The 27,695-nt window shown below is 40.1% G+C and overlaps 1 protein-coding gene and 1 long non-coding RNA gene across 3 annotated transcripts; both read right to left on the bottom strand.

Annotated features, from left to right (window-relative positions):
* Window positions 1–356: 356 nt before the first annotated feature.
* On the bottom strand, window positions 357–22,186 carry LOC113018425 (DNA repair protein RAD50-like). The gene is made up of 28 exons (XM_026161490.1): window positions 22,160–22,186; window positions 17,993–18,130; window positions 17,756–17,839; window positions 16,925–17,076; window positions 16,248–16,433; window positions 15,911–16,115; window positions 11,990–12,118; window positions 11,270–11,435; window positions 10,177–10,235; window positions 9,840–9,974; window positions 8,802–9,008; window positions 8,330–8,506; window positions 8,066–8,223; window positions 7,803–7,978; window positions 7,123–7,360; window positions 6,812–7,001; window positions 6,538–6,664; window positions 6,166–6,359; window positions 5,945–6,055; window positions 5,607–5,699; window positions 5,267–5,380; window positions 4,494–4,621; window positions 4,271–4,372; window positions 2,937–3,059; window positions 2,758–2,843; window positions 2,442–2,575; window positions 2,226–2,359; window positions 357–1,942 (listed from the first exon to the last, which is right to left on the bottom strand). Exons 2-28 carry the CDS (start codon window positions 18,119–18,121, stop codon window positions 1,765–1,767), a joined length of 3,915 nt encoding a protein of 1,304 aa, XP_026017275.1. The 5' UTR covers window positions 18,122–18,130; window positions 22,160–22,186; the 3' UTR covers window positions 357–1,764.
* A 2,966-nt stretch (window positions 22,187–25,152) lies between these two features.
* On the bottom strand, window positions 25,153–26,948 carry LOC113018423 (uncharacterized). Of its 2 annotated transcripts, XR_003271791.1 has the most exons (4): window positions 26,890–26,948; window positions 26,060–26,205; window positions 25,874–25,966; window positions 25,153–25,725 (listed from the first exon to the last, which is right to left on the bottom strand). It is a non-coding gene; the product is annotated as an uncharacterized LOC113018423 (long non-coding RNA). The 2 variants fall into 2 exon arrangements; XR_003271790.1 differs by lacking the exon at window positions 26,890–26,948 and having other exon boundaries at window positions 26,060–26,310.
* Window positions 26,949–27,695: the final 747 nt, after the last annotated feature.

Here is a 27,695-nt window from a genome sequence, read left to right as displayed (position 1 = left end):
CTCTGGTGGTCACAACGCGTAACCACATTGGGGCCTTTTATTTTGAAGTGTCAGACCGGATGTTATTTCCATATGTAATTTCTCTAGTTTGATTATACACATGCAGTTGTCCATTAGAGCAGCGGTCCCCAACCCCGGCCCTGGGCCTCGGACCGGTATCGGGCCGCGAGAGTTGAGGCTCAGGTGTGAAATGTGTAGTTTTCAGGGTTTTTATCGGTTTTCAGCGTTATTTTGTTATCGTTTACTCTGTTTTCCTGGGTCTTTTCACGTGTGTTATGAATAAATTTTCTTTTTTCGGTACCGGTACTAGTTTTATTTTGTTGTATTTATCCGCGACACCTTAAAGGCCGGTCCATGAAAATTGTCGGGCATAAACCGGTCCGTGGCGCAAAAAAAGGGTTGGGGACCGATGGACTAGAGGGCAGGGAAAATCCTGTAGTTTATGATCCACGGACATAAAGTCAAAGAGGATACAGCGGTGTGGTTCACGTGATCAGCGGCTGTTTTACTCTTTAAACTTTACTAACACTTCTACAGAAAGTAATCTGAGGTAGCATTGAAGCTAGCTAGTGGTAGTTACAACTCAGCTTCAAATGTCATCCTACTGTCTTCGGGTTAGCTTGTGCCAGTTAGCGAGAGCTAGCTTAGACGGCTGAAAGAAAAAAATTTCACACATTAACATCTTCAGCCCATCGTCACACATTAATGTTTAAAACAGTATCAGATAAAGCCAAGCTGTAGTACTTTGGTCGAAAACAATAACCTTCACTAAAATCGCTAACAGGAAGTAGTGTTTGTGTTGTTTTTCTAAACCTTTACTGTTTTTGTAGTTCCTACTTCTCCCGCTCGAGGGCCGTTGTTCTCATAATGATCTTATTACCAGATCCGATGAAGTAACAATGAGTTTCTTTCTGTTTTTTAATAGCAGTATATTTTTTATGTTGTTAAACAGGCTGTATACAACATTATTTATGATGAGGTTAAATATAAAATAAATAAATGTTCTCACAAACCTGAATAAAGTGATGTGTCACATTCACACAGATCAAACATGTCTTAAAGACCCCTCAGCTGTCCTATAAAAACACCTGCACCTCCTGCAGCATGAGCCAAACAGCGTTCACCAAAGAGCAGACAGATCTTTGTTGCCATGAAAACCTCTCAGACATAAAGGTTTCTTCATCCTGTTTTAACAGAAGACATGAATACTGAAACACCGAATAGAGTGTCGATGGTACTACATACGTATGTGAGCGAGTGCTGACAAATGTGCATTATTCTACCAAGTCCAGCAGTAAATATTTGTAGGGAAAACAAATTTAACAGTAAAGAAAAATAAACTACAAAATTGAGCCACCCTAACAGGAAAAAGGATTTCCTGCATGCATTAACATAATTTAATGCATGCAGGTCACCTCTGGCTCTATAACAGCTGCTGATGTTCAGAACTGTCCTGGGTGCCCTTTAGAGGAACCAGAGGAGATCTAAAAAACAAACAAAAAACTAAATCACAGCACACACCACTCACACCTCTTTGTCCCATAAAAATATTCATAAGAGAACTCTGTCCCCTCAGAGGAAGCTGCCTCTGATCGCTGAACAGGTTGTGTCTTTTAGTCCACAGACTTTCACGTGCTGACGTGTCATCAGCTGAGACGCCAAATCCAAATTTCATCAAATTTTGATGCCGAGCGAGCAGCTCACGTGGCTGTGTGTGAGAGGGTGAACCATGAAGTGATTTCATAGCTGTTGAGGTACAAGGTGTCACACAGAGAGGAAGGCTGTGCTCTGCTTTGTGATCTTTGAGTTCTGGTCCTGGTTCTTGCTGATGCGGTAGAAGTGCTGGATGCACCCGGACCGAACCAGCAGCTGCACAAAGTCCTCGTCATGAGTGATGATCAGCAGCTGGAAGTGACGCTGCTGAGAGCGAGTCCTGATGATCCTGGAGAGGACAGAGGAGACAGAGAAGTGGAGAGGATTCAAGAAGCAGCCTGAATAATGCAACAGATGAAGCTACGACTCTGTAAGGTCTGGAGTGTGTTTAATGTTTGTCCTGTCAGGCTATCTTTGAGATCTTTCATCCATTTATTATAAGTTTGTACTTTGAAGCTGTGAGCTTTTATTTACACCGTCTGCTTTAGGGAAAGTCACAAAGTCAGAGGTTCGGCTTTAGGCTGAACAAACATCAGGTTTCTCTGGGTAACACATCGTTTGCATGCACTGACTCTACGAGAGCGTCTGCCAGGGACTCGATGTTCTCCCGGTCCAGGTTGGTGGTGGGCTCATCCAGGGCCAGGATTCCACAGTCAAGACAGAAGGCCTCTGCCAGAGCGAGCCGGATGATCAGGGATGCCAGCACCTAAACACACACAGGATCAATCCATCCAACTAAACAAGAGTTTAAGTGACGGAGGCGCTGACACAGAAAATCTTTTAAATACCTTCTGACCAGCACTGCAGCGCCCTCTCATATTCACGTCTGCGTCTCCTCTCATCATCACTACTCTGTAGTTGTAGCTCCTCCGCCTCTCCGACCTCTCCTCCACCTCAGACCTGATCTCGATGTACTCGATATCTGCAGAGGAGACACGAGGTGAAGACCAAACACTCACATTTACCCACTGAGCAGTTTTCTGGTGATCAGACGTGTAAAATGTGTCTGAGACGTCTGGATCACACTCTGCTGTAGTTTCATAGATACAAGCACGTCTTCAATCACTGAGCTGATTTTTGTCTGAGGGAGTCAGTGAGATGCACCTTGACCCCTGTAAGTGCTGCGCCACAGGTCTCTGATGTTCTGGTTGATCTCATCCATCTTCATGCTGTGGAACTTCACGATGGCTCTGTGGAAGCAACAGAGAAACAGAAACTCTGGTGACCTTCACATGGTTTCTGTCCCACACTGATGATCAAGCGACGACCTGCGGTAAACTTACTGATCTAGAGCCTCTTCGTAGAGTTTCAGGTCTTTGCTGAGCAGCTGTGTGGTTCTCATCTCAATCATCTTGTTTCTGTGGAGCTCCTCGGCTTTGCCGTACTGATCTTCCTCCAGCTGTTTGCTGCAATCAAAGGTTCAGATCAGAGATGAGTGAAAGTGAGTGAAGGGCTCTTGTTTCATGTGCTCATGTGAACTTTCAGGGAGAATCAGGGAATTTCTCAGCTCTGTCCAGGCTCCACACTCAGCGTGGAGTTTTTCTAGTGTTTTGCACACGTTTCACATGTGATGTTGAATACTGAAAATTGTCGCCTTTATTGTGTGAATCATGTCATATAACCCTGAGATACCCGAAGTACTCTGGGTTACAGCGATGAATTATGGGAAATGTGTTTAACCTTCCCGTCGTGTTTACAAATTAAAAAACTCATAAATATTGTGTTTTACATCCGATTGCCTGGAGGCCTTATGACATCCTCCACACTATGCACTTGAACATATAAAAGTGATGAGCACCTCTTTCGTTGGTATTTTAATCAACTTTGTGACATCTGTGGTGTTCCCGGTCAAAAGCCCACCATAGAAAATGAATGGGAATCTACCCCCCCCCCCCCCATGTTGGCCTCTGACCCCCTGAATGGGCCACTGAATGACAAAATGAACGACCCATTGACCCACCCACTGAACTGAATTTGGTGGTGAAGAATGTTTCTTGTGTCAATTTAAGAGCTGTTAAAACTGACCAGTCAATTTTGACTGGGAACACTAAAGTAAGGGGGGGGTGAACACAGCCAGAGGGTTAAGTCATGAGCACAAAGTCAAAGGAATTTTATTGATTTCATTGTGGTTTTAACATCGATCACTGAAATGATCTTATTTTAGGTACAGGCCTGTGAAAAAGTCTTGAGCCACTGTCCAAAGAAACACTCTGAAAGACCTTAAGGTCACTGTTGCTCCAGAGCACGTTAACACATTACACAAGCTTTGCTCCTTAGAAGTAAAATATAAAGAAATGACAGGTGGCTCAAGACTTTTGCACAGTGCTGTATGTCTGTGTCAAAGTAGAAGTGATTGCTTAGCAGAAAATGTGACTGGGTATGAAAATAAGTGGGCAGACAGAGTAAATGTGGAGCAGAAGGTGGTGGATCGCAGCCAGTACACAACCTCGCAGTACTGTAGAGGCAAAGCCAGCGATTCCCTTTGTGCAGCATTTGGTGACAGCAAGGAAAAAAGCCCTTAAGAGGAAGAAAAGTCCAGCAGAAGCAGGCTGAGGGTGTGCAGCAATCTGCTTTAACCTGATATGGTGAGAGCCGAAGAAAGAGCAGCGTAACAAACCTGTATTCCAGTATCTGCTCCTCCAGGGGTTTCTGTGCGCCCTGCTCCCGACTGCGCTCGCTCCTCAGTTCGGCCAGCTTGCTTTCCTCTTCCTCATGTTGTCTGGACACACACAGAAAGACACATGAGGGTAAAAAACTGAGTCTGACTTGGCCCTGAGTAATCTTGAGGTGTGACACTGCTGCTTTAGCAGAGGCTGGGGCTGACAGTGCAGCACTCTCACCGCTGAAGCAGCGAGACTTGCATGTAGCTCAGTTCTTCCTGCAGAGCCTCACGTTTGGCCGCCATGTTCTTCAGCTTATTAACGTGCTTTCTCAAGGTCAGGTTGTCCCATAAGCAGCGCTCTTTGACCTAAGGAACATTTCAATAATGGCAGCATTGAAGTCAGTGAGCACACAAAGTGTCAGTGTGATAATAAAACAGACTTTTTTATGCTACATTCCTCACAAGAATTTGGATGTTGAAGAAGTTTTTCTGCAATTAAAGGACAACGAGCCCAGAGTTTCCTCATAGACTGTATATAAAAGATGAATGTAGCCACTGTGACGTCACGATTTAGTAAAGAAATCAAAGTTTTAAAGGCTTCAGTAGAGTTATTAAACTCCTGGCATCTCCCTTTTTTAGCAACAAGCAAGAGTGACGAGCAAGCTGTGGATCTGGCTGAGAAACAGCAGCGACCTGTCAATCAAAAGGTAGGCCCGCCCTAACGCATTCCCTGCTTTATCAGCCTAATGAAGACCATAATTTACAAAAATATTTCAAATAAGATTCTATTCAATAAGGTTTAAACGATAAACTCAATCAGGAAAGAGTCGCCCCCTGCTGTTCATTAGAAGCAATGCAGGTTTAAGTCACTTCTGGACTGATTTCATGGGGCTAAAACCATCTTGTATATACAGTTTGTGGTTTAACTTTTAAATAGATGCAAAGGTGGGTGTGACATCAGCAATGAGAGTAAATAACCCTAAGTTTGAATCAAAACACCGACTCTGATACCTTTTGAGTGTCTATGTCCTGCTGGATGTTTCCCATCTCTGTGCTGATCCTCTCTTTATTCCTCTCAGCCTCTTGGAGCTGAGTCATTGCTGCTCGATACTCTGACTCTTTGTCCTGCAACATTGGCAGACAGATAGTATAAAAAAATAAGAAATCAGCATGATTACAGTCCACATTTAAAATAAATGGATACAGTTGTGATGAGATAGTCCTAACTGAAGTGCATATTAGTTAGGAAACTGGTGAAACACTCTAAACACTCAGGAAAGGTGCTTCAGTGCTTCCTTTGTTTAAACAGAAACATCAAATCCAGTTTATCCAGCAGCGATCATCACGTTACCTCTTTGAATTTGTCTCTTCCCTCATCAACATATTTAGTGACGTCTCTTTGCAAAGCAGTGATTTCCTTCAGTCTCTCCTCAGTGTTACGAATCTGTCAGTAACAGTTACAGCAGTTACTTCATAAACAATCACAACTCTGTTTGATAGAAATGCTCTAAGAACATTGCACACATGATGTTATGTTAAACACAGTTCTACGTGCAAATGTATTTTATAACTGTGTGTTATTTGAACTGTGTTGATTCATTGGTTTTGGTTATGAGCAAAGGAACCTGACAATGTGCAGCAGATAGAAAGAAGGACACGTTCCCACTAATAGAGCATGTATGCATCCACCTTCTTCTGCTCTTCTTCCTCTCTCTGCTTCTTCTGCTCCACCAGCTTTTGCTTTTCCTGCTGCAGCTTCTCCAGAGCAGCTGATAGAGGGCACAGTTCTTCATTTCCCTCCTGTTCGACCACAAAGTCAGAGGAAAAAATGCAACGTTAAATATTTGTTTCCACTTACAGAGAAATAAAAATAGGTAAATGAATAATAATAATAAATAAATAAACAGCACCCTGATCTCTGTGGTTAAGGCCTCCATCCTAGCAGCGATCTCTGCACTCAGCTCCTCCAGGTGCTGCTGCTTCTGTTTGTCTCTGATCAGCTGAAGCTGCTCGTCTCTCATCTCTATCGCTGCACTTTTCAGCCTCTGAATCTGCTCCTGCTGGTCCTGGATCTGTTTATGTTTACGCACAATTGTGCTGTAAGCTGCAAGGACACAAAAGGCCAAAGGAAAGGAAATCATGCTGCAATGCAGAGACGCAGATATGAAAGATATGAAGTAAGTCCAGTTTTTACACAGTTTGTAAAAACTGTCGTGGGTTTCATGGGAGAAATCAAGGGTCGGAGTTAAAATCAGGGCTGGAAACAGAGCTGGTTGTCTTACTGGTGTCGAGCTGGTCCTGAGTTTCATGTTTGTCCTGACTGAGCTGCTGAAATGTGTTGTCCAGGTTTACTTCCTGGAGTTTGGATGCCTGCTGATCAATTTTCCTTTCCACCTCTTCAAGGTTTCTCTACAGAGAAGGAAATCCAGATCTCATCACTTTTTATGTACTTTCTAAACTTGATTCTTTGTCATGAAAACAGCACAGATGTGTGCAGGTCCTGGCTGTGTCTGGCACATGTGGTGAGAAAGAATGAGACAGACAAATGTTTGGTACCAGGTATGAGTCCATGAGGGAAATGCCCTGCAGGCAGTCTTTGGCTTTTTCCTCCTCAGACCTCAGGACGGCGAGCAGAGCCTCCTGCTCCTCCACATCACCCTTCAGCCTCTCAGCTTCTCTGTCCACAGTCTGCAGCCGCTTCCTCAATGCTGGCAGCTCATTTTCCTGAAACTGCACAATGGCCTCCCTGACGAGACATAAAATAGAAAAATCAATGAATCGACAGTCGATTCTTCGTTTTTATCTCTAACAAAGAAATGAGGACAGACTGGACTGTTGGTTTGACACAAACGTCTCTGACACTGTACCTCACAGGCCTGAGAGCCACTATCTCCTCTCTCCTCCTCTCTGTCCTCTCCAGGTCCTGCTCAGTGATCTTCAGTTTCTCTGGCACCAGGTGTAGTTTAGACTGCAAGACTCTGACAACTTCCTGCACCTCAGACTCTGAGGGAAACGATCGTCGGCACACGGGGCAGCAGGGCTCCCTGTGCTCGCTCAGCTCGCTGATGAACTGGGTGTACACCACTTTAGTTCCAGCTAGTAGAGCTAAACCAGGACAGAAGCAGAAAGAAGGACACAGGAATCATGATTATTCATATGGATACTACATTAGGAGGCTTAAAGAAGCAGTTCTCTTCTAAATGGTGCTTGTCCTGTGGTGCTCAGAGCTTCATATAAATAATAATAATAATTTAGAAGCAGTGTCTCACGACAAAAAAACAAACATTTTTGTGAGCAAGTAGAAACTATTTTCTTTCAACTCTCTGACTACCTCTGCAGAAGGAAGCGTGCATCAACTGTGACGAGAGCTTCTGACAGCATGACAGGATGTAAACGTTCATGCTGCACCTCCCAGACGACCTAATGTCACATAGCTGCAGTATTCTTTTGGTTGGTGGATGAAGACAGTAGTAAGAAAATAGATCCCACGTAAAACTGATCGCAAGGTCCAAAGAAGCTACCACTCTTCCTGTTTGAGACCATTTACCTTTTGTCTTGAATATCTCATCCAGCTCTCTCTGCAGGTTGCTCAGGTCCTGCTCCAGATCTCGACTGCTGCAAACATTCAAGAACTTCTCTTCATCTGTGGCTAACTGCAGCTCCTTCTTCAGCAGCTCAGCAGTAATGTGGCTTTTATTCTGCTCATTTGATGCCAAGTCCATTCTGAGATGAAAACCACAATGTAACAGTGGTGAGTGTCGGGAAAAGATCCATCTTAAAAGCATTGTTTTCTACTTAAATGTTACTAACTTGAGCTTTGTAAGTCTGTCCCTGGTGCTGCTGATTTCCTTTGACTTGGAAGAGACCCAGTCCTCCAGCTCTTTCTTGTTTGGAAAGTGGCCCAATAGAGACACCAGATCCTCACAGTGACGAGACCGGATCTGAAGAATCTGCTCCTCCATCTCGGCCTGGAGGACAGAAAGAGGAAAGATGAGAGGGGAGAAGGGAAAGAAGGGAGATGATCAGTAAGAGAAGTAGAAAAGCAGCAGCAAGTGAGTTTAGGTTCCTCATTACTTTGCCCTTTTTCAGTATGTCCATCTGTGTGAGTGCAGCTGTGTGCATGTTGAGTGTCTCCATCTCTTCGTCGAGCTGTCTCTGTGTGCAGTCGAGTTCAGCCTTTTCTTCCTGGAGCTCCTCGACCTCGGCCTTCAGCTCCTCCACGCTGGAGCTCTGAACTGCATCCTCACGCTCCTGAAGAGAAACACACACAAAACACAATCTATGATATAAGAACATGAAAGAGGCTCAAGAGGAGACAAGTGTCAGACAAAGAAGGATGCTTTTGAACTGTGATTCATACAAAGCAGCTGTAACAGAGTCAGTGGTTAAATACATCAAGCTGTAAAAGAGTAGGATCAATCTAGTGTAAGAGACACACATGATATATCCAGTCTCTGATCCAGAAAAAGAGAATATCAAAGAAATCAATCTGTGACGATTTCACAACCTCAAAAACATCATGATCCGTGTGTGTGTGCATTCTCACCACTTCAGCCAGTTTATTTTCCAGCTCTTGCAGTCGACTACATGAATCCTGCAGTCGTTGCAGCTCTTCTGTGATGTTTTTCAGCTCTTGCTGCTTCTTTTGCCGCTCGTCTCTTTTCATCTCTACCGTTCTCTCCATGTACGTCTTCCTGTCCCTCATTTCATCAACAGACTGCTGCTTCTGCTGCTCCAGTTTCTGCAGCTCTGCCTGATCGAACCAAATATTAAGAGGAGGAAGAACAGAAGTGAAGAGCACAAATATCTCATATATGATTGTTCAGATGACTTTTTTGCAGGCATCTCTAGCTAACGTGTATTTTATCTTGGAATTTTGTTTTCATCCATCCATCCATTCGCTTCCGCTTATCCTTTTCAGGGTCGCGGGAGCCTATCCCAGCTGTCATAGGGCGAAAGGCGGGGTACACCCTGGACAGGTCGCCAGTCTGTCGCAGGGCTAACACATAGAGACAGACAACCATTCACACTCACATTCACTCGCACATTCACACCTAGTGGCAATTTGGATTATCCAATTAACCTATCCCCACAAACTGCATGTCTTTGGACGGTGGGAGGAAGCCGGAGTACCCGGAGAGAACCCACGCAAACACGGGGAGAACATGCAAACTCCACACAGAAAGACCCCGACCTGATGGTGGAATTGAACTCAGGACCTTCTTGCTGTGCGGCAACAGTGCTAACCACCGTGCCACCGTGCTGCCCATTTTGTTTTCAGTTAAATTTAATTTTTATCACACCAGATCACACAGTTATCTCAAGGCAGTTTAAAATGTAAGGTAAAGACCTTACAATAATACCGAGAACCAGAGAAAACTACGACAGATCGGATGATCCCCCTATGAGCAAACACATTGGTGACAGCGGGAAGGAAAAACTCCTTTATAACAGGAAGAAATCTGCTGAAGAACCAGGCTCAGGGAGGGGCAGCAATATGCCATGACTGGTTGGACATTATTTTATCTGTGAAAAATTACACACAAATACTGACAAAAACTGAGAGTGACAGAGCACGTCTTACTAAGAGCTGACTGACTCTCTCATTTTCCTGCTCCAGCCTGTGTGTGACTTGATGGTAAAAGCTCTCGAGTTGAGAAACGGTAAAGGGCAGCTGGTCATAACCCTCCATCTCCAGACAGGATGACAAAGAGTGGACCTGTGACACAGATGACATGTGAATAAATAAAAGAGTCATTGTGTACTTGTATTAATCCACATGCATATTTAATGTCACTGCTGGCTCTGAGTGATTAAGTCCACCTTAGTGTATTTACAGACTCCACAGAAACAGCTCGATGTCTGCTTTATCCTGACAGAAACAAACAAGTTAAGAAAGAAGAGGTTTTCTTTCTTCTTACCAGGCTGTCGCGGTCCTCGGTGTTCTTAGTGTGACGTTCAGCTTCATGTTGTAGACGAACTGTGGGAAAAAAGTTGCTAATTCTGTACTGAGGAAACACAGCATCCACCCTGTGCATTATTCCACTTCTAGTATTTTTTATTCTGTCAGTGTACTGAGCGATATATTTACTGTGAAAACATGTCACGACAACAAGACACGACTTAACGAATGACTCGTTACACATATGGTGATAAGTACATGATCTAATAGGACTGTGCTGATGTTGTTTCTTAACAGTGTTGTTCCAGGACCATCATTACTGACCAATCACACGTTTGTGATGTAAGTGTTGGGAGATGTTTGCTGTCAGGGCTCTTCACCAGTTCATGGTTAACATCGTAAAGGCTCAATTTCAGTGGAAACCTTTTGCTTAAACTGACCCACTACAGAGTTTTTCATGCAGTATGGTAAATATTGTACACAGACAAGAATCAGCAGCTATGAGACCAGAAAACAGATATTTTTAGATGGGAAACTATACCTGAGAGAGAGAGCTGTGCATGAAGTGTCATTTTACCGTGGTGGAAGCAAAACAGCAAGAGGGAATTCATGATGATGTTTATGTAAAGCGAAATGTGAAGCATAGTTTGGATCTTTTGCTGCTGGTTCAGTCAAATTTGGTTGGAGAGAGACAAAACCTGCAGCTTCATAATCAAGCGCAAAAAAAAAAAGACGGAAACACAAAGCGTGGACCCGCCAACGCATCAGAATCTGTGAGATGTCAGCTTTCTCATCCAATGGCGTGTCCGTGTGCGTGCCGTCAGTGAGAAAGCGGGCATCTCACAGATTCTGAAGCGTCGGCGGGGCCACGCTTTGTGTTTACATCTTTGTGCAGAATCCGTGTATCTGCTCTCATTTACTGTTTTAGCGTTTCGGGCAAAATAAATGTATATATAAAAATTGATTCAGGATTTTAATGAATCGACATCGCGTTATTCAAGCTAGAATTGATTTTAATCGGAAAATTGATAATCAAAACCCACTCCTACTTTTCATACTCAGGTGTGGAGGAAAATGTCAGGAGCTACTCTGGTATATGCAGGTGAGTGAACCTTTTTCTACCAGCAGATCATTCGTTTCTCTGGTCAGTCTCTGGTATTCTTGGTCAAAGGTCTGCAGCTCCTCCTGGTGCTGTTGCAGCTTCTGCTCCTTCTCCATCACTGTCCTCTGGTGGTTATCGTAAGTATGCTGTAGCTGCTCGTCTGAACCCTGAAACACCTGAAACACACAGACAAAGGTCAATGGATTGGAATTGTTCTACAGTTAAATGAATAGTTCTTGAGGTCTGACTCCAGTGGAAACTGCAGTGATGAAAATGTCAAAGAAGTGATCAAGAACTTCTAGAAATGGCCCTGGGAGCCTCAGAAACCTAACTTAATTTAAATTTGGTCATTCTTGTTTAAGATTGATCCCACAAAGGAGCACAAAAACCAAACTAAAATAAGCATGACTGTTTTTTAGGTTGATCCCTGGAAATCTTGTTATCCTCTATGGCTCTGTCATGTATTTTGGATCTCTTCCGTTGTGTCATCTTATTTTCCCTTTCAGGAGGTGGAGGAAGTCACAGGGAAGAAAAACCAACGAGTACATCAGGTACTGAGCAAAGATTTTGGACCTGACAGAAAATCACAAAGATCTAACACTCATGAATCTTTGATCGATTAGTTTCAAGATCATGAAACTTCATCCAAAGTGCAGTATCTTTCGAAGTTTTGTAACTAAAAAATAAAACATCTCATATTTGTTCAGACATTTTTCACACATTGTGTTACCTCTTCCATAGTTTCCTCCAGCTCCTTGTTGTGCTCCTCCATCTGTTTCCTCAAGCTGTCCAGAGCTTTGGTTTCATTTTCTAGCTTCGTCACATTTTCAAGTTTCATTTTTATGTCGCTCAGCAGTGTCTGCAAAAAATTATAAAACATTAAATAATAAAATACATTTCTTTAACCCCCATTGTTTTTATATTTGTGCTCTCCTGGTATCACTTGTTTACAACATACATATTAATAAGCTCTGCTGCAACTTTTAGATCAGCATGACCCTCAAACTTGTGCCAAGAACAAACATGAACGTTGCTCTGCTGTAATTATCTAAAGGCATTTGAATGAGAAAATTCAGCAGAAACCACCTAATCTGTGCCACTGTGCACTTTCAGCTCATTTAAGCTTCCTGTCACGTTCGGGTCAAATCTGACTGATTTACAACTTAAAACACTCATAAATATTGTGTTTTACATCTGATTGCCTCAAGGTCTTAGCATGTCCTCCACACTATGCACTTGAACATATAAAAGTGATGAATTTGTTGAATTGTGAGTGTTTTAATCAACCTTGTGACATGTGTTTGGTGTTCCTGTTCAAAAGTGTCCGCCATAGGAAATGAATGGGAACCCACTCACTCACTGAACAACCGACTGAACTGAATTTGGTGGTGAAAAATGTTTGTTATGCTAATTTAAGAGCTGTTAAAACAGACCCCAGGTACACTAAAGTAAGGGGGTGGGAGGTAAACGCAACAGGAGGGATAGGTTAAGAGTTATTGTTTGCTGTCAGCTCTGTTCTCCAGATTTGGTTCCCTGAAAATTCAACTTCTTCCCCAAAATAAAACCATTATTTTGATGGGAGTAATTTAAAGGTAGAACCAGTGTGGAAGTGTCCAGAAGTGCAGAAGGAGATGACCGTGAAATGCATAGTGGCCACATTAATCAGGTATTGTTTTTGCTTTCTGTGGGCAGAGTTGGATAACCTTTCACGAATCAAGAGGAGCGTCAGTTTTCATCAGCATTTGTCCGGGAGGGAGACAGGCCGAGGACGAGCCCCTCAACCCCGGACCTGGGCCCGCTGAAGGTTGCCAGGGATTAGTAGATGCAAGTGGACTTGGATCAGAGGCTAATTTTTCCGACAGAGATTGTAACAACTACTCTGCGACCAGACCTCGTCCTTTGGTCTAACTCCACAAAACTTGCGTATGTCATTAAGTTGACGGTACCATGTGAGGAAGCGTTGAGGAGGGATTTGAGCGTAAGAAGCTGCGGTATGCCAACTTGGCAGCTGAGGCAGAGGACAGAGGCTGGAAGATCAAGGTACGCCCGGTGGAAGTGGGGTGCAGGGGCTTTGTTGTCCTGCTCTAAGTAGTTTTACAACAGCAAAACTACTTAGAGAGATTGGGATCAGAGGACAGGCACAATGGCAGGCTATAAGAGAATTAGCTAACACTGCTGAGAGGACCAGTCACTGGCTATGGCTAAAAAGGGCTGACATCACTTGGGCAGCTAAGGCAGTCAGCTAACCGCGAGACACACGCCCAGGATTGATCAACCCATGGTGGGCCTGCTTCAACAAGGGGTGTCAAAAGGTTAAAACATAACATTAGAAATTTTGCTGGTTGACTGATACAGCTCAGGACCTCCTGGGGACTGTGCAGTTAACCTTATTGTAGTAAACCCAAAAGGAGGAATGAAAGAAAAGAAAAATGTTCCGCTCTTCTTCCCTCTGCTCTTCTTCCCTTTTCTGGGAGGCAGTGGGAAGGTAGAGCGTACAGCCCGATTTGGCAGGGAGGTGTGGGAAGCCAGATTGGGCGCCCCCCTTCCTGCTCTCTTCTCTGCTCTCTCCTATCTTATCTTACTTACTTGCCTTACTTCTCTCTATCACCTTTTCTGTTCCTTTGAAGAAATTAGGCTCCATAAATGTTAAAGAGGTAAGTATTTCTTAGTTGCAGTGAATAGATAGAATAAACTGTAGAAAACTAAAAGAAGAAGAGAAAAACTATTTTAACATAAACCAGTGACACACTCCGGGGCCTGATCAACCCTGGCAGGGCCTCCTTGGATGAGGGCGTCTAGTGATAATAGCCGAAACACCCGATGAATCCAAGGTCCACTACTGATGATCAATGTTCCCTCTAAGCTGCGCGCGTGCGCAATTGCGCACTGCTGGCACGGTCTCTGCACACAAAAAAAATCTAACCTGAATTGAAATTAAAATTAAAACTTTAACAATTCTGTTTTGCAGTGTTAGTCAGTGAGTGACTGGCTGCTCCAGTATGGGATTAGAACGATGCCACCTTATCCCATAGTCCAGCCAATGATGCGATTGACATTCGTATACAGGCAGCTAATCAACGTCGTTGACAGGCTACGACAGCGTCCTTATGTGCCGACACCGGTGTTTTAGCTAGCAAAGCGGCATGGCTGATGTGGAGTGAAGCCACGTTAATGACAACGTGGACAACCATTGGAGATGTGAGCAGGACAGACGGAACAATTGACGGGAAAAGTGTTGACTTTATACCAGTTTTTAAATTGTGTTGATAGGCCACGTAAAACCAGAGTTATGATAAAAATATCTGCAATGTTTGGTTTTCTTCCTGAATACTATCATAGTTTATATCTTATATAAAAACTGTGTTTTGTAAGGAAAAACGCTCTCCGCCTGTGAGAAAAGCCAAAACCAAAAAAGACCCAGCCTTTCCTATTGGTCGAAAAATGTACCATGTCGACCAATCAAAAAATGATATGGCAACATGGCATTTAGTTTTGTTTAGGAAGGGGGAAGTTTTAGGAGTGATGGCGGTGTTTTGAGATGTGAGAGATTTGCGACATTTAGTGCAAATCTTGTGTAGTCAGTGTGTAGTGTTGTCAATAGTTTTGTTGTGTGTGTCAGAGCAATGAGGCGACTGCTGAATGTTACAGGAGTGATACATCTCCTGTTGTCAGGCCTGCAGGTATCAGGCTGTTGTTCTCCTTTATCTCATAGTGGACGGAAATTATTTTTGGAGTGGCACAAATGATTTGTGTGGCATCAAATTTGATGCAGAACAGCTGATTGTTCTGTAAATATTGTGAAATGTTTGTTTAGAAAACGTCTTGGCTGCATTTTAAGTAAACAGCTGCAAAAACCTTTGTTCACAAAACTCAGTAACTTTTTTGAAAAAGTAACTATAAAATGAATTGCCCAGCATTGGTCATTATATACTGTATTTTGCAGACAGAGAGTTAAAGGACTCTCTCCCAGACCACAGACTCAGACTCATAGTACAAGTCAGAGCTTTATATTTTTATATATATGTAAAAGAAAGTTGTGTTTTCAAAATTGGAGTTCAAGTTATTTTTACTTCCAATAGTGCTAACATACTACACAGGTCATGAACAAGACTTTTTAAAATTTTCACTGTAAGTGGGCTAAAGCACTTAATTAAAAGTAGTCTAACATAAATGTAAATGCTGTAATTTGATTATTTTAATAAACCATGTAACTTGGATGGCTTCAATGCTGGCGTGACCACAGTGCACACGTCTGCTGTTGCTCACAGTGGACCAAGGGACCGCTCAGGGGGTTTGTGCGTTCGCTCAGACACATGAAAAATTAGAGGGAACATTGCTGACGATGTGTCCCAAATTTTAATATGAGAATTTAGATCAGATCTCTAATCCCTAAACCTAACCAAGGAAAAATGGCAGATTAGCTTGGGTAAAACAACGAAAGTTGAGGCACACAACGATGTGTGCCGCTGGTAAAGTTTCTGGGGTACTTTTCCTCATAAGAGCCATCCCCCAAGATTTTCTCCATTTAAAGCAATGCATTGTCAGGAACTGTAACATCTAGTCCTTTACTGAATCAGAATCGATTACACTTCATGTGAACGGTTTACAGAAAAGTAGTACCAGAATTTTCTTGCCTGTTTCATGAACCCACCTCAAGTGGATCGATCTGGTTCTCTATGTGCAGGATCAGATTTTGTGAGGCCCTCAGATCAGCCTGTTTTTGGGCTACATTGTCTCTAAGATGCTGGGCCTTCTCCTTGTTTTTCTCCAGGTAAAACAGCTCTGCCTGACACTGTTCCACTCTCCGACTTTGCTTCAAACGCAGCTCATGCATCTTTGACCTCGCTTTGTTATACCTGTAAGAAAGACAGGACATTCTTTACTTTGTAATATCTGAAAGGAGCGTACTGGTCAATATTTTTTTAAATCTTTAGTTGGGTTTGAAGTGATTTAATGTGAAAAAAGACACAAATAAGTGTTGGATTTACTTGGTTACATTGAAGATGGAGTCAAACTTTTCTTTGAGAACGCTGTCTTCACTAAGTGGCCAGTTAGACTCTTCCTGGTGACAGAAGATGACGTCGTTCAACACTGACTTTGATACACCCAGCGCAGAAGTTATCTCCTGGTGCAGGTCGCCACACTTAACAGACCTGCTCACCCTCCTTCCATCCCTACAAGAACATGAAGACAGGCACCATATCACCTCAATCCAAATTATACATTTTTAAACATCAGTTAAAACAACTCAAATTCAAATTTTATTTGTCACGTACACAGTCATACACAGTACAATATGTAGTGAAATGCTTGGACAACTGCTCGTGACCTAAAGAAAACAAAAAAGGAAAAGGCTATGAATAAGATAGGAAATAAATGTGAAAAATTAAAAAGGGTAAATTTAACTAAGAAGGAATAAAATATAAATTAAGGTTAAAAATGAAATAACTGTACAACACAAATTAGAATGAAGGGTAAATTTAACTGGGAAGGAATAAGATAAAATATATAAATTAAAGTTGAAAATAAAATAACTGTACAACAAAATACACAATATAGAACTATATAAGAATGTATGAAGAAATATAAATATAAATAAATATATACACAATAACAGCAGCTGTACAAGTATTAACCGGAAATGAAGAATATCTCAGGTTCTTACTTTGTTCTTTTAATGTTCTGCTCTTCACTTTTAAAGGAGTATTTATTTTCTATCAGAGAGCAGGACACGAAGCGTTGGATCTCGATTTCCTCTCCCTTGATGTCTGAGAGTGAGAGCTCAATCTGGGCTCGTACAACTGTCCTCTGGGCGTCCTGCAACATTTATAAAAATGATAAGATTTGTAACTACAGAGGGTGGAGTTTTACTGACATCAGTGACAATAGATGAAAAACAGAATCTAGGGTAGGGTGGGTTGCAAATCGGCTTGCAGACTCAGCAACTGTAGACAGGCTACAATAAGTCAAGTACAACACCAAATCTCAGATTTTCCGATATGATGTGCCCACACTACAAAATCTACATTCATTATATTGATAAAGATTTTGCCTACAGGTACAAAAGAGGCAGGAGTCTCATGTTCTCAGTCTAACATTTGATTATGGTTTTTTAGATGAACACATTTCTGACAAGACTTTTGTGCTCTTTGGATCTAGTATGAACAACTGAAGCCATAAGGCCGGTAGCTTTGGGAATACATTCAACTTAAGTCAGCATTTTAAAAATAAATATATCTTTTCTATGGTGTCAATATATATATAAACCACGTGTTAATTCTGTTGTATTCAAATAATAAAATGTGGTCAACACTTGGAGGTTTGCCTTTCAGTACACAATTTAGGAACCAATGCGTTAAAACAAATAAGTAAGTCATGATGTAAACTGGCCCATCCAACCTCATAATTGCTGTAAAAAAATTCTTTGTACTCTTTGTTTAAGGACATTTTTAAATTCAGAGTCTAATCAGCTAAAAGGAGAGAACTGAAGACAAACCTTTGGATCATGAACAAAAGCACTTCCTTTAGATCCAGGTGGAAGTTCTCCTGAAGTCGCAAACTTGAGACATTCAATAATCGTCTAAAAAAATGAAACAGGAAACACAAGTCCTGGTGCACATAGATAAAAACACAAACAACACTAATCATTTAAAAAAAATTAAATATTAAAATCTAAATGATGTATTGTTTGACTTCACAGTCAACTTTTGATCTCATCTGAATGTCCTCGTACTGTTTTTCCTGCTCCGTTGGGTCCAACCAGCACAGTCACAGGAGTGAAGAAAGAGATGACCTGTTTGTCTTTGTCTTCAATCCCGAAGCTCCTCACCCCCAGAATGCTCATCTCATTTATCTTTGACATTTTGGCTTTCTGAAAAGAGGAAAACAAACTAAAAGCTGAAGGATTTTGATCAGCAGTGAGACTTTAAATATCAGTGATTTATGAGCATGATTGCTCTTGCTGTATGTTGCCTCTGATGAGCAGCTATTATTGCAGTAAACAGCGTCAGATGCTCTGATGAATGTAGCATTTACTTTTCTTGATTTCCATACCAATCTATGTTACCAAATCTCTTAGTGTATAATAGCATGTATCAAACAGCTGTGTGCTAAAAAGTGAACAAAACTTTCAGCTGTAGTGGCATCAAAAGACTGCAGCAGGAACAGAAAACTCATTTTTGGGAACGCCCACTAAGTAACATAGAAAACAATCAGTTTGTACACAGAACAGCTCTTTTCCCCACTGTGTCAGAATTTTCTGTTGTCTCTGATGCTCGCTCTGTTCTGTCTCAAAATGGGGCTTTTGTTGTTTAACCCTGCCTTGGACTTCTCATGTCATGTGTAACGCGGTTAAAGGACCAGGGCGCCTGACTGCAGCCTCATAGACAATGAGCTATCAGATTAAGATTCGACTATGGAGCCTGAGGGTGTGAATAAAACACAGGAAACAAAAGTAGAGCTTGCTTTTTTTTTTTTTTTTTATATATATATATATATATATATATATATATATATATATATATATATATATATATATAATGTTTGTTATGAGAAGTGTATAGACGGATGTACAAAAGAAATAGAAACATATGCATATATATCACAAACAAAAATAATGTTGACAATACAAAACAGCTTAGTAGGTTCCAAAAGGAGGTGGGATGAGGTGTAGTCCAGTATGTGATTTAGTTTAGTTCCATGGACCTGTGATAGGTCATTGTCAACAATTTGTGATTCAGTCCATAGGTTCACAATTCCTACCGCACCGTAGCGGTGGTCGGGTGGCTCGCCATCTCGCGCTGATCAGGGCAGATCGCGGGAGAACAAAAAAAAAAAAAAACCTGACCTAAACAAGGTCAAAAAACAGAAATTATGATTCACAGAAGAAAATGAAACAGCATTCTACTGCTGTGACAAAATAAATACATAAATCCATAAATAACAGAGTCAAGTAATCAATGCCACGTTTCATACAACAATCAATAAACCATCATCTCTTATAATGAATGTCATTCTAAATACTATTATAGAAAGACATTCTCATGGGTCCCATCAAAGTATATCAGCGTTAAAGCTAATAAATATTATCCAAAGTTAATCAAATATATTTAAAAAACTCATTTAATCACAGGTGTTGCGCAACAGATTCAATAATGTAAATGGAATTTAACTCAATGCAAAATCTCATAGGCCGTTTCGGCATTTCATCAGAAAAGTAACAAAAAACATCCAAATCGGACAAAACTACAAAAATCAAATCACTCGTTCAACTCTAGATACATTAAGTCAACATTCGGCCATAATGGAATAAACAAAAACAACAATATTCAATAGATGACACTAGTAATTGCACTTACTGTCGCTAGCCTAGCATTAGCTTACCGGCATTGTAGGATGCGCGATCGCGGCTCCGCATGTACATTAATTGTGACAAAACAAAACAAACAAATAACTCACCGTTGAGTCGAGTGTGAGGTAGTGTAAAGATGAATGAATCGGCCGGGTTATTGCACGCTGTCAACTGGCCTGTAGTGCAAAATTTGTCGTGATCTGACAAGTACGCCAACCACAGGGACAACAGCAGCCAGAGGAGCAGGGACATGCAGCTGATTGACCCGGAACTTATACAGGATTCATTCCCGCCACAATAAAGGGACTGGCGGAAGTGGGGTCAGAAGTTACCGTGGTTACACATGTGATCACATAGAAATTCCAACACAGAGAACACAGGATAGAAATAGATATTTTTTAACCCTTTCATGCAGGAATTATGACAACCTCAATCAGGATTTTTTTTCTTAAGTATTTTTATTCATCTTTAGGCATGACAAAAAGATTTCTGAACTATGTGCATGCAACATGTGCATTTTGAACTTCATTTTTTTAAACATGTACTTTTTTTAAACGTGGTTTTTTTTTTTGTTTGTTTGTTTGTTTTTTAAATGGCAGGGTATGGAGTGACACATCAGTGTCCAATGTAGTGGTTTAAGTGCAAGTATACCATCAACACTGACGCAAATACAAGAAAACAGCCTTTGAATAGCTGTCAACTGTAGTGACCACTATGCGTAACAGGGTTAATCTAGCTAAATGTTTCTTAGCTGAAAGTTGGACATCCTGTCATTTAAAGTTAACAAATTTAAGGAAAATCTGATGAGTGGTAATACAGACTATGCTGAAAATGGTGACACTTATTTACATGCAGTAGCATTGTGATTAAAATATGCAGTCAGCATTTTGTAGCCCTGATTTGCAGTTATTACACAGAAAATATCACAAATGTATCCAGTTACCTTTTTTTCTTTTAGTATTGCTGTAACTTTAAAAGAAATGCTGCGTTGTGCTTTTACTTTGGTAATCATGTGCTAATCAGTAATACCTCTTCTGCTGTTGTTAAACTGAGTGGAGCGGTAGTAAATCTAAAGGTCATAGGGGATGATTCATACACAGTGCTTAACAAATTTACCACTCAGTGTAAAGTTTATGCCTTGGTTGCCCTAAATTAACAGCTCTGGTAATTAATTACTTAAATATTTTCTTATGTTTCTTATGGTTAATCCACCAGCATGCATAAGCTCTTGATCTAAATGTTATTTTTAACTCTAACATATAATTATTGTAAGCCATGAATTTTCAAATATATTGTTTTGACAAAATTCTGAAATCATTAGTAAAACACATTATTATCATGATTTTTTTGATTAAGACGTCAGATCACAGATATGTACTTAGATTCCTGAACAGAAAAAATAGTTTTACTGGTTTAATTATATATTTGATTCATTTCTGACTTTACCTTCTCATCAAAACGTTAATATGCCACACACTGTCACATTTGTGGAGAACATATAGACTAACCTTTTTCCCTCACATCTGTAGTTCAGAGCTTATGTTTTTGTTTGTTTGCACCACTGATCTCAACCATTCATAAATTCATGAAATAAAAGCAAAGATGTTTTAGCAGCAAAGGGAAGTTAAAGTATAGACAGTAAAAGCACAGGTGAAACTTAAATATGCAACGGAATAGTTATTATTCTTGCATTCATGTATATTTTAATGTCCTTCTTCATCTTTAAGTGATTGAGTTGGAAACAGGATATCTTAAATTATTTGGGAAAATGTTTTTAGAAGTGCCTTCAGCTTTGAGATGAATAGGAACTCAGAGATGAGTGCCATGAATGCAAATACCAGACAGTGTCGGACATAACAGGAGAACTTAAACACTGAAATAAATAGATAAGTTTAGATTAGGCGTCGTTATTGTTTAGCAATAAATCAATAAACTGAAAAAGAAAACAAACAACAGCAAGTTTGATCCAAACACAGCAGAGCTCAGAGGATGGCAGATGTTCCAGTGGAAATAATGACACTGTGGGTTGGTTTGTGCAGCTCTTTCAGACTCTGGCAGCTTGCAGGCTGCAGGTTTTCTGGTGTCATGGTTGGGATTTGAAGTGTTGGTGAAGCAGGTTTGTGTGAGTTACAGCTGTATACAGTGCTGATAGTGATTCAAAGGTAATCATTTGACTTTAGGTCCCAGTCTTTGTGACTGAAGCCATCACTGATTCATAGAAACTGTGCACTATTATCAGCTCCCTTCTATTTGGTTTCACTTTTGGTTTGTAACACAGAGAAAAAAAAACCTCATGCTCCCTTAATGCAAAAGTAAACTGGAGAAAAATAATCACCTGGTGAGCAGTTATGGAAAAGTCTTCAACCCTCAGGATGATAACAAAAACACATATACCTTAACATATCGTATATATTATGGTGTACCTCCATAAAGCAATCAAGTTTACATAAGCAAATCTGAAATCTGAAACTTTGCCCTACAGTCACACAGGAAAAAACATTTTTCTGGTCCTTAGTTTCTGTGTAGTTAACAGTCTCATGCATCACTTACCGTCTATATAAACTGTCTACACAATCCTACTGGCTTCTTTAAAACAGTCAGTTGAAATAATCCGATTAATCAAAAAATCATGGTCCTCCAGTCTCCTAGCTCATATTCTCCTCTCTCACTCTTTCTCTCTCTGTGTTTCTCTACCCCTCTGTATCTGTTGTCACTAGCCACACCTTGCTTTGTAAAGGCGTGTCTCAGCCTATTTGCACCTGGGTCGATTACCACACCTATGAGAGATTTGGTCATCAGACTGTTGCTTTGCTGTGTGATCATGTGTCACTGTAAATAAACACACTGTACTGAAATCTGCATTTTGAGTACTTCCGACCACTAGCCATGACAAAAATCATCGGGATTTGACAAAAGAATAAAGAAAGAATTCAAACTCGTACTTAGAGAAGTCATTCACATGAATATCACCTCTCTGTCCAGCAGCTCATGTGTATCTCATGTAACTCTATATGTTCTGTTTCTATATCCCTCCCAGTAAATTCATCAGTAGTTAATCGCTCTCCTGTCACAGTTCTATTTGTTTAAACACACCTCTCTGTAATTTGAAACGATGCCAGAAAGTGGTAAAGTCAGAGGTCAAAGTTCAACCACTGCTAATGGATTTTATTTACCGCCACGGATCCTCCTTATGCTCTCAGGGGCTGACCCACCTTCTCTCTAATCCAGCCACAATTTGTGTCCAAATCATGGAAAAACATGTTTTTTTAATGTTCAACTTTCTATGAATCAAGTTCACACAGACATGATTATCCTCTTTTTCAGCAAAACGTCCTCAGTTTGTTGAAATAGTCGACACCATGTGAGAACAATAAATGTATCACTTTATGTTGTAACCCACAAGTTGAACGGTAATGAAATGACTCTCAAAGTAAAACATCACTGCTTCCACGTCCAGTTGGTTGGACTGTGAAGGCGGAGTCAACTGGACCCAATCTCACTGCCCAGTGCGCGCTCCCGAGCAAAGGGGTCAGGTGCCGCTTCTTCTGCACTAAATGACAGCTGCACATCAGAATCAGAAACTTTAAACTGCATACATTTAAACATTTAAGGCCACTGTGCCAGTCTAATAAAAGATCTCTTAGCTTGTATGCAGATCAAACTAAATTAATTTGACTGATTGAAGAACTATTCTGCAGTTCCTGCAGCTACCAGAGTTTTCCTAGTTTTACAGCTTCCTGACTGTTTAAACAGGGGCGGATCTAGAGAAATTAGGGTGTCAACGGAATCAAATGGGGTGGAAAAATCAAAGGCTTTTTTTTTTCAAACACATATACAGGTGGTTACATATGGTTAAAATTATTCAAATTCAGTAAGTATACACGCTTTTCATATAAATATAATCTTAATTATTAATAAACTTAATTATTTTCTGTAGCCCACATAATTAAACATGCGAATTTTAATACTATGTACTGTAGCCTGTATAATAAATAAATATGTAGCCCACTAAGTATACAATCCAGAAAGCTACACAACGTGGGGCGGTTCATTTACAAACACAAGTCTAACTTAAGTGTCACACTTTTTTGTTAGAAAAAAAAAATCGAATTGTTACACGATTAAATTACACAAAATGTCAGAAATCTGCACTGTCATGAGCAAAAATTTAAACCAAATTTTTCATGATTTGTTGGATTAACCCACTGAGGTCTAAAATATAACCGTCCATGTTTGACTCCTTTTGATTTCACATTTGTATTTCACCATTTTTTTGTCTTGCCTTGCTTGGTATCATTCTTTTCAGCTCAACCTCACGAGTTTACAGTTGTTTTTTCATTGACATACTGTATTAACACAACTCATCTGAAATCACACAAAAAACATAAAATCCTAGTCATAGCTTTTTTTTACTGTACAAATCACAGACATGTTGAGTAAATTATTTTATAAGTTGAAATGTAAATATAAATGTACATTTTGAAAACGTATGCACACATTTTGTAAACATGTACAACTATTTATCTAAAAATGCAGCCAGTACACCTGCCGTTTTTTAATTTTGTGCAACCAATTAAAAAAAACTACTATAACTAAAATGAGAGAACAATCAGGTGTTGCAATAAGATGCCCCACAAATTATTTGTTCCAGTAAAAAAAAAAAATGTTTGTCCGCCACAAGACAAAGGAGAACACCACAGGGATAAACCTGCAGGCCTAACAACAGGAGGTGTATCACTCCTCTTTTCCACCTAGAGACGGTGTTTACATTGTAATCTGCATTTGTGACAGTCATTAGTGCCCTCATTGACACAAAAACAACATAAAAGACTAACTACACAACGCACACTATGCACTCCAAGCTAAACGTCACAAATCTCGCCCATCTCAAAACTCGCTCTCTCTCTGTCACTCGCTTGCTCTGTCTCTCTGCCCCCTCTTCCTAAACAACCAAATCCCACGTGTTGACTTTTAAAAAATTGGTCGACATGGTACATTTTACTTTACTGTTTTCACGCTGACCTTAGAAATGCTTTTAAAACAAACAACAACAAAAAAACTGTGACAATAGTACACTCTAAAAACTATTGTTTAAGCTCAACAAAAAAAATTAACGCAACAGTTTCCATTACTCTTTTTGAGTTATGATAACTTATGTTGAAATTAGATTGAACCAACAAACTATATTGAGTTACGGGAATTAAATTATCCTCCATAATCAAAGGTGATTTTAATTACCATTTACGTAATATTTGGTAGCTTAAAAACATATTTTTAAGTTGTTTACTCATAAAAATTATGTTCCTCCAATTACTTTTTCCACATTATTTGAAATGATTTTTAAGTGTTATGTAATCAATTACAGCAATTACAAAAACAATTTTTTAAAGTTCATTACTTAAAATATTAAGTTGCTGATTTTCATCATTATTATCATCATTTTAGCTTTCTCTTTTTTTATTGTAATAGCTTTTAAGAAAGGAATTCATTCAAACATTTTTTTAATCAAATAACTTTTTTTATTTTTTAACAGTAGGCATTTCAACACTTTGTATTTAAAAAGTGAAAATAAACCAGAAATTTAGATTTATACCATCACAGCCAAGTTATAGAATATGCCTTTATGTATTTAACACCACAGAAACAAATGTGTTCAATTGGTTAAAAAAATCTACTTAGAAAACATTTTGTTGCAGTAATACTTCCATGCAAGTGTTCAGTAAATGTTAACTTTCAATGCCTACCAAACTTTACAAGATCTTGCATCTTTCTATTACACAATGCAGCAAACACCTTTAAGATCAATTTTACACATACAGGATTCAAAACAGCTAACAATTTGAAACAGAGTCAACATCTTTAACATAATGATGGTTCCATCAAGGTCAAGGAACAGCTTCTGAACAACTTCAAAAGTATATTTCAGATCCTTGCATTAGCTCAGATTGAGAGCATATATTATGCCCATGAGCAAAACACAGCACCTTGGGAAATTCTGGCCCTCCATGATTTTTGTTTCCTCCACCACAATGGTTGCAGTCTTATGGTTAGATCCAGGGGTGTACCGGTTACTGATGATGGCAGTTTTCATCACCTGCCTTAAGTTCTTCGGTGTCCTTGTAAAGCAAATTTTAAAAAATAGGTTAGTGAATTATAGAATCTTAATGAATTCAGATGATCAATGGAACGAACACACACACACACACACACACACACACACACACACCACACACACACACACACACACAATGCTGAATTACTTACACCAAACTCCATGAAAAGGTCCTCGTCCTTCTCTCCAAGGAAAGTGATAAGGCAGCAGATGGCTACTTCTCTGCTTGTTTCAATTGTCTTGTGCTATTTAAGAAAAATAAAATATGAGTATAAAATACATGGGTGACTGACAACAAAGTGCATTTCAAAGCTACCCAAAGTCTAAGGTTGTCCTACCTCAAGAAGCATGTCCTTGATCTGCCTGATTCTCACTCCCTTAGCTCCTCCCCTTGATAAAATGACATCCATCAGTTTTGGGGTGCAATTGTCAAGTGTAGCCATTCAAGGCTTACAGTGGTTATTCTCTTGAACTCCTCCTTTATCTGTAGACCACACAAACAGAAGAATTAAACCTTGCAGACTATTAGCTACACTGCATTAATGAATGCTCTAATACATTATTTAAAGAGGATAGAAGTGATCTAAGGCTACCCCAAAGTTTTGAGGGAAGAAAAACAATCTTGGTGAAGACGAGGGAGACTTCCCCACCATAACGTGGTGTAATCTCTAATGTTTTAAGCAACCCTGTTTTTGCAGAGGTTTCGAATTTACACATTGTTCACTCCCAGCCCATTTTGTAAAAAATGTATTAGGTCATGCAAGTTTTATAAAGACATAAAATAGGTGAGCCAGATGGAAAAAAGAAGCCTCTAGGTTATCCCCTCTGACAAAACTATTCACAGTTTAAAGGCTTCTAATTTTGGTAAAAAGAAAAACAAAATTAGCCTAAGATCGAAATTAGATTGCACTGTGTAGCAAAACTTTAACCACGCTTTTCCTAGCCACAGTTGCACTCTCTAGCTGAAGCTGAAGACTCAAATGAAACTTTATAAGTCTTATCCTCTGCTGTGCTAAAGTTTAGAATGGCTAGCATTAGCTACATGTGGTAGTGCAAAGTAATTTCCTTATCTGTATGAGCATCACATCAACACAAATCCACTACAGGTGACTAGCACAAATGCTTTGCTTTGGTAGAAACTGTTATTTGTAAATGAAATGTTACTTACCTTGAAATGTCTTTTACAAAAGCTTGCACCATGCAACCCAACATGTGTGAATTTGCCCGGACTAGTTAAGTCGGTAGGGGAGGGAATTTGAAATCAGAAGAAAAAAAATAAGTTATCTATTCAATTTCTTTAAGTAATTACAACTTGAATTTTATTTTGAACCCACTAACATTGGGATTTAATTTCAAATTACATATAAAATTAATTTAATGTAATTACCAACATTATTAATTCAACACAACCCAAAAAATAAAGTTTGCAACTTAGAAGGCCTATCTTAATCAATAAATTAGAATTTTTATGTTGCAGCTATGGATTTAATCAAGTGGTGGTAAAAGGCCTGATGAATTACTTTTTAGAGTGTATTTAGAAAAAAGCATGGCTTATATATATTTTTATCATAACTCTGGATTTAGTGGCCTGTCATTAGCTCTGTTCTGGTGGCTAAGATGTCATCCCTGTTGGACAACATCTCCCACCCCATGCATGAGACTCTGACAGCACTGAGCAGCTCCTTCAGTGGGAGACTGCGGCACCCACGGTGTGGGACGGAGAGATTTCGCAGGTCTTTCCTCCCCACCTGCTGTCAGACTCCACATAAGACTTTGCAGCTGGTTTCACACCCCACTGGCATACTGCTTACTGTGCATTCTTGTACAATTTTCCTTCTGCACGGAAGTTTTTTTTTGTATTTTCCTCACTCAGTTGTACTATAGTATTGTATTTTCTTGCATTCCACTGTTTTCTCATTTTCTGCTATCTAACTTTGCACTTTTGCTGTACACATTTCCTCACTGTGGGACTAT

Source organism: Astatotilapia calliptera, unplaced genomic scaffold, assembly GCF_900246225.1.
Source record: "Astatotilapia calliptera unplaced genomic scaffold, fAstCal1.2 U_scaffold_81, whole genome shotgun sequence".
In the NCBI taxonomy this organism is placed as follows: Eukaryota; Metazoa; Chordata; class Actinopteri; order Cichliformes; family Cichlidae; genus Astatotilapia; species Astatotilapia calliptera.
Note: the sequence above shows the minus strand (reverse complement) of the source record. Positions and strands in the feature narration are given on the sequence as shown.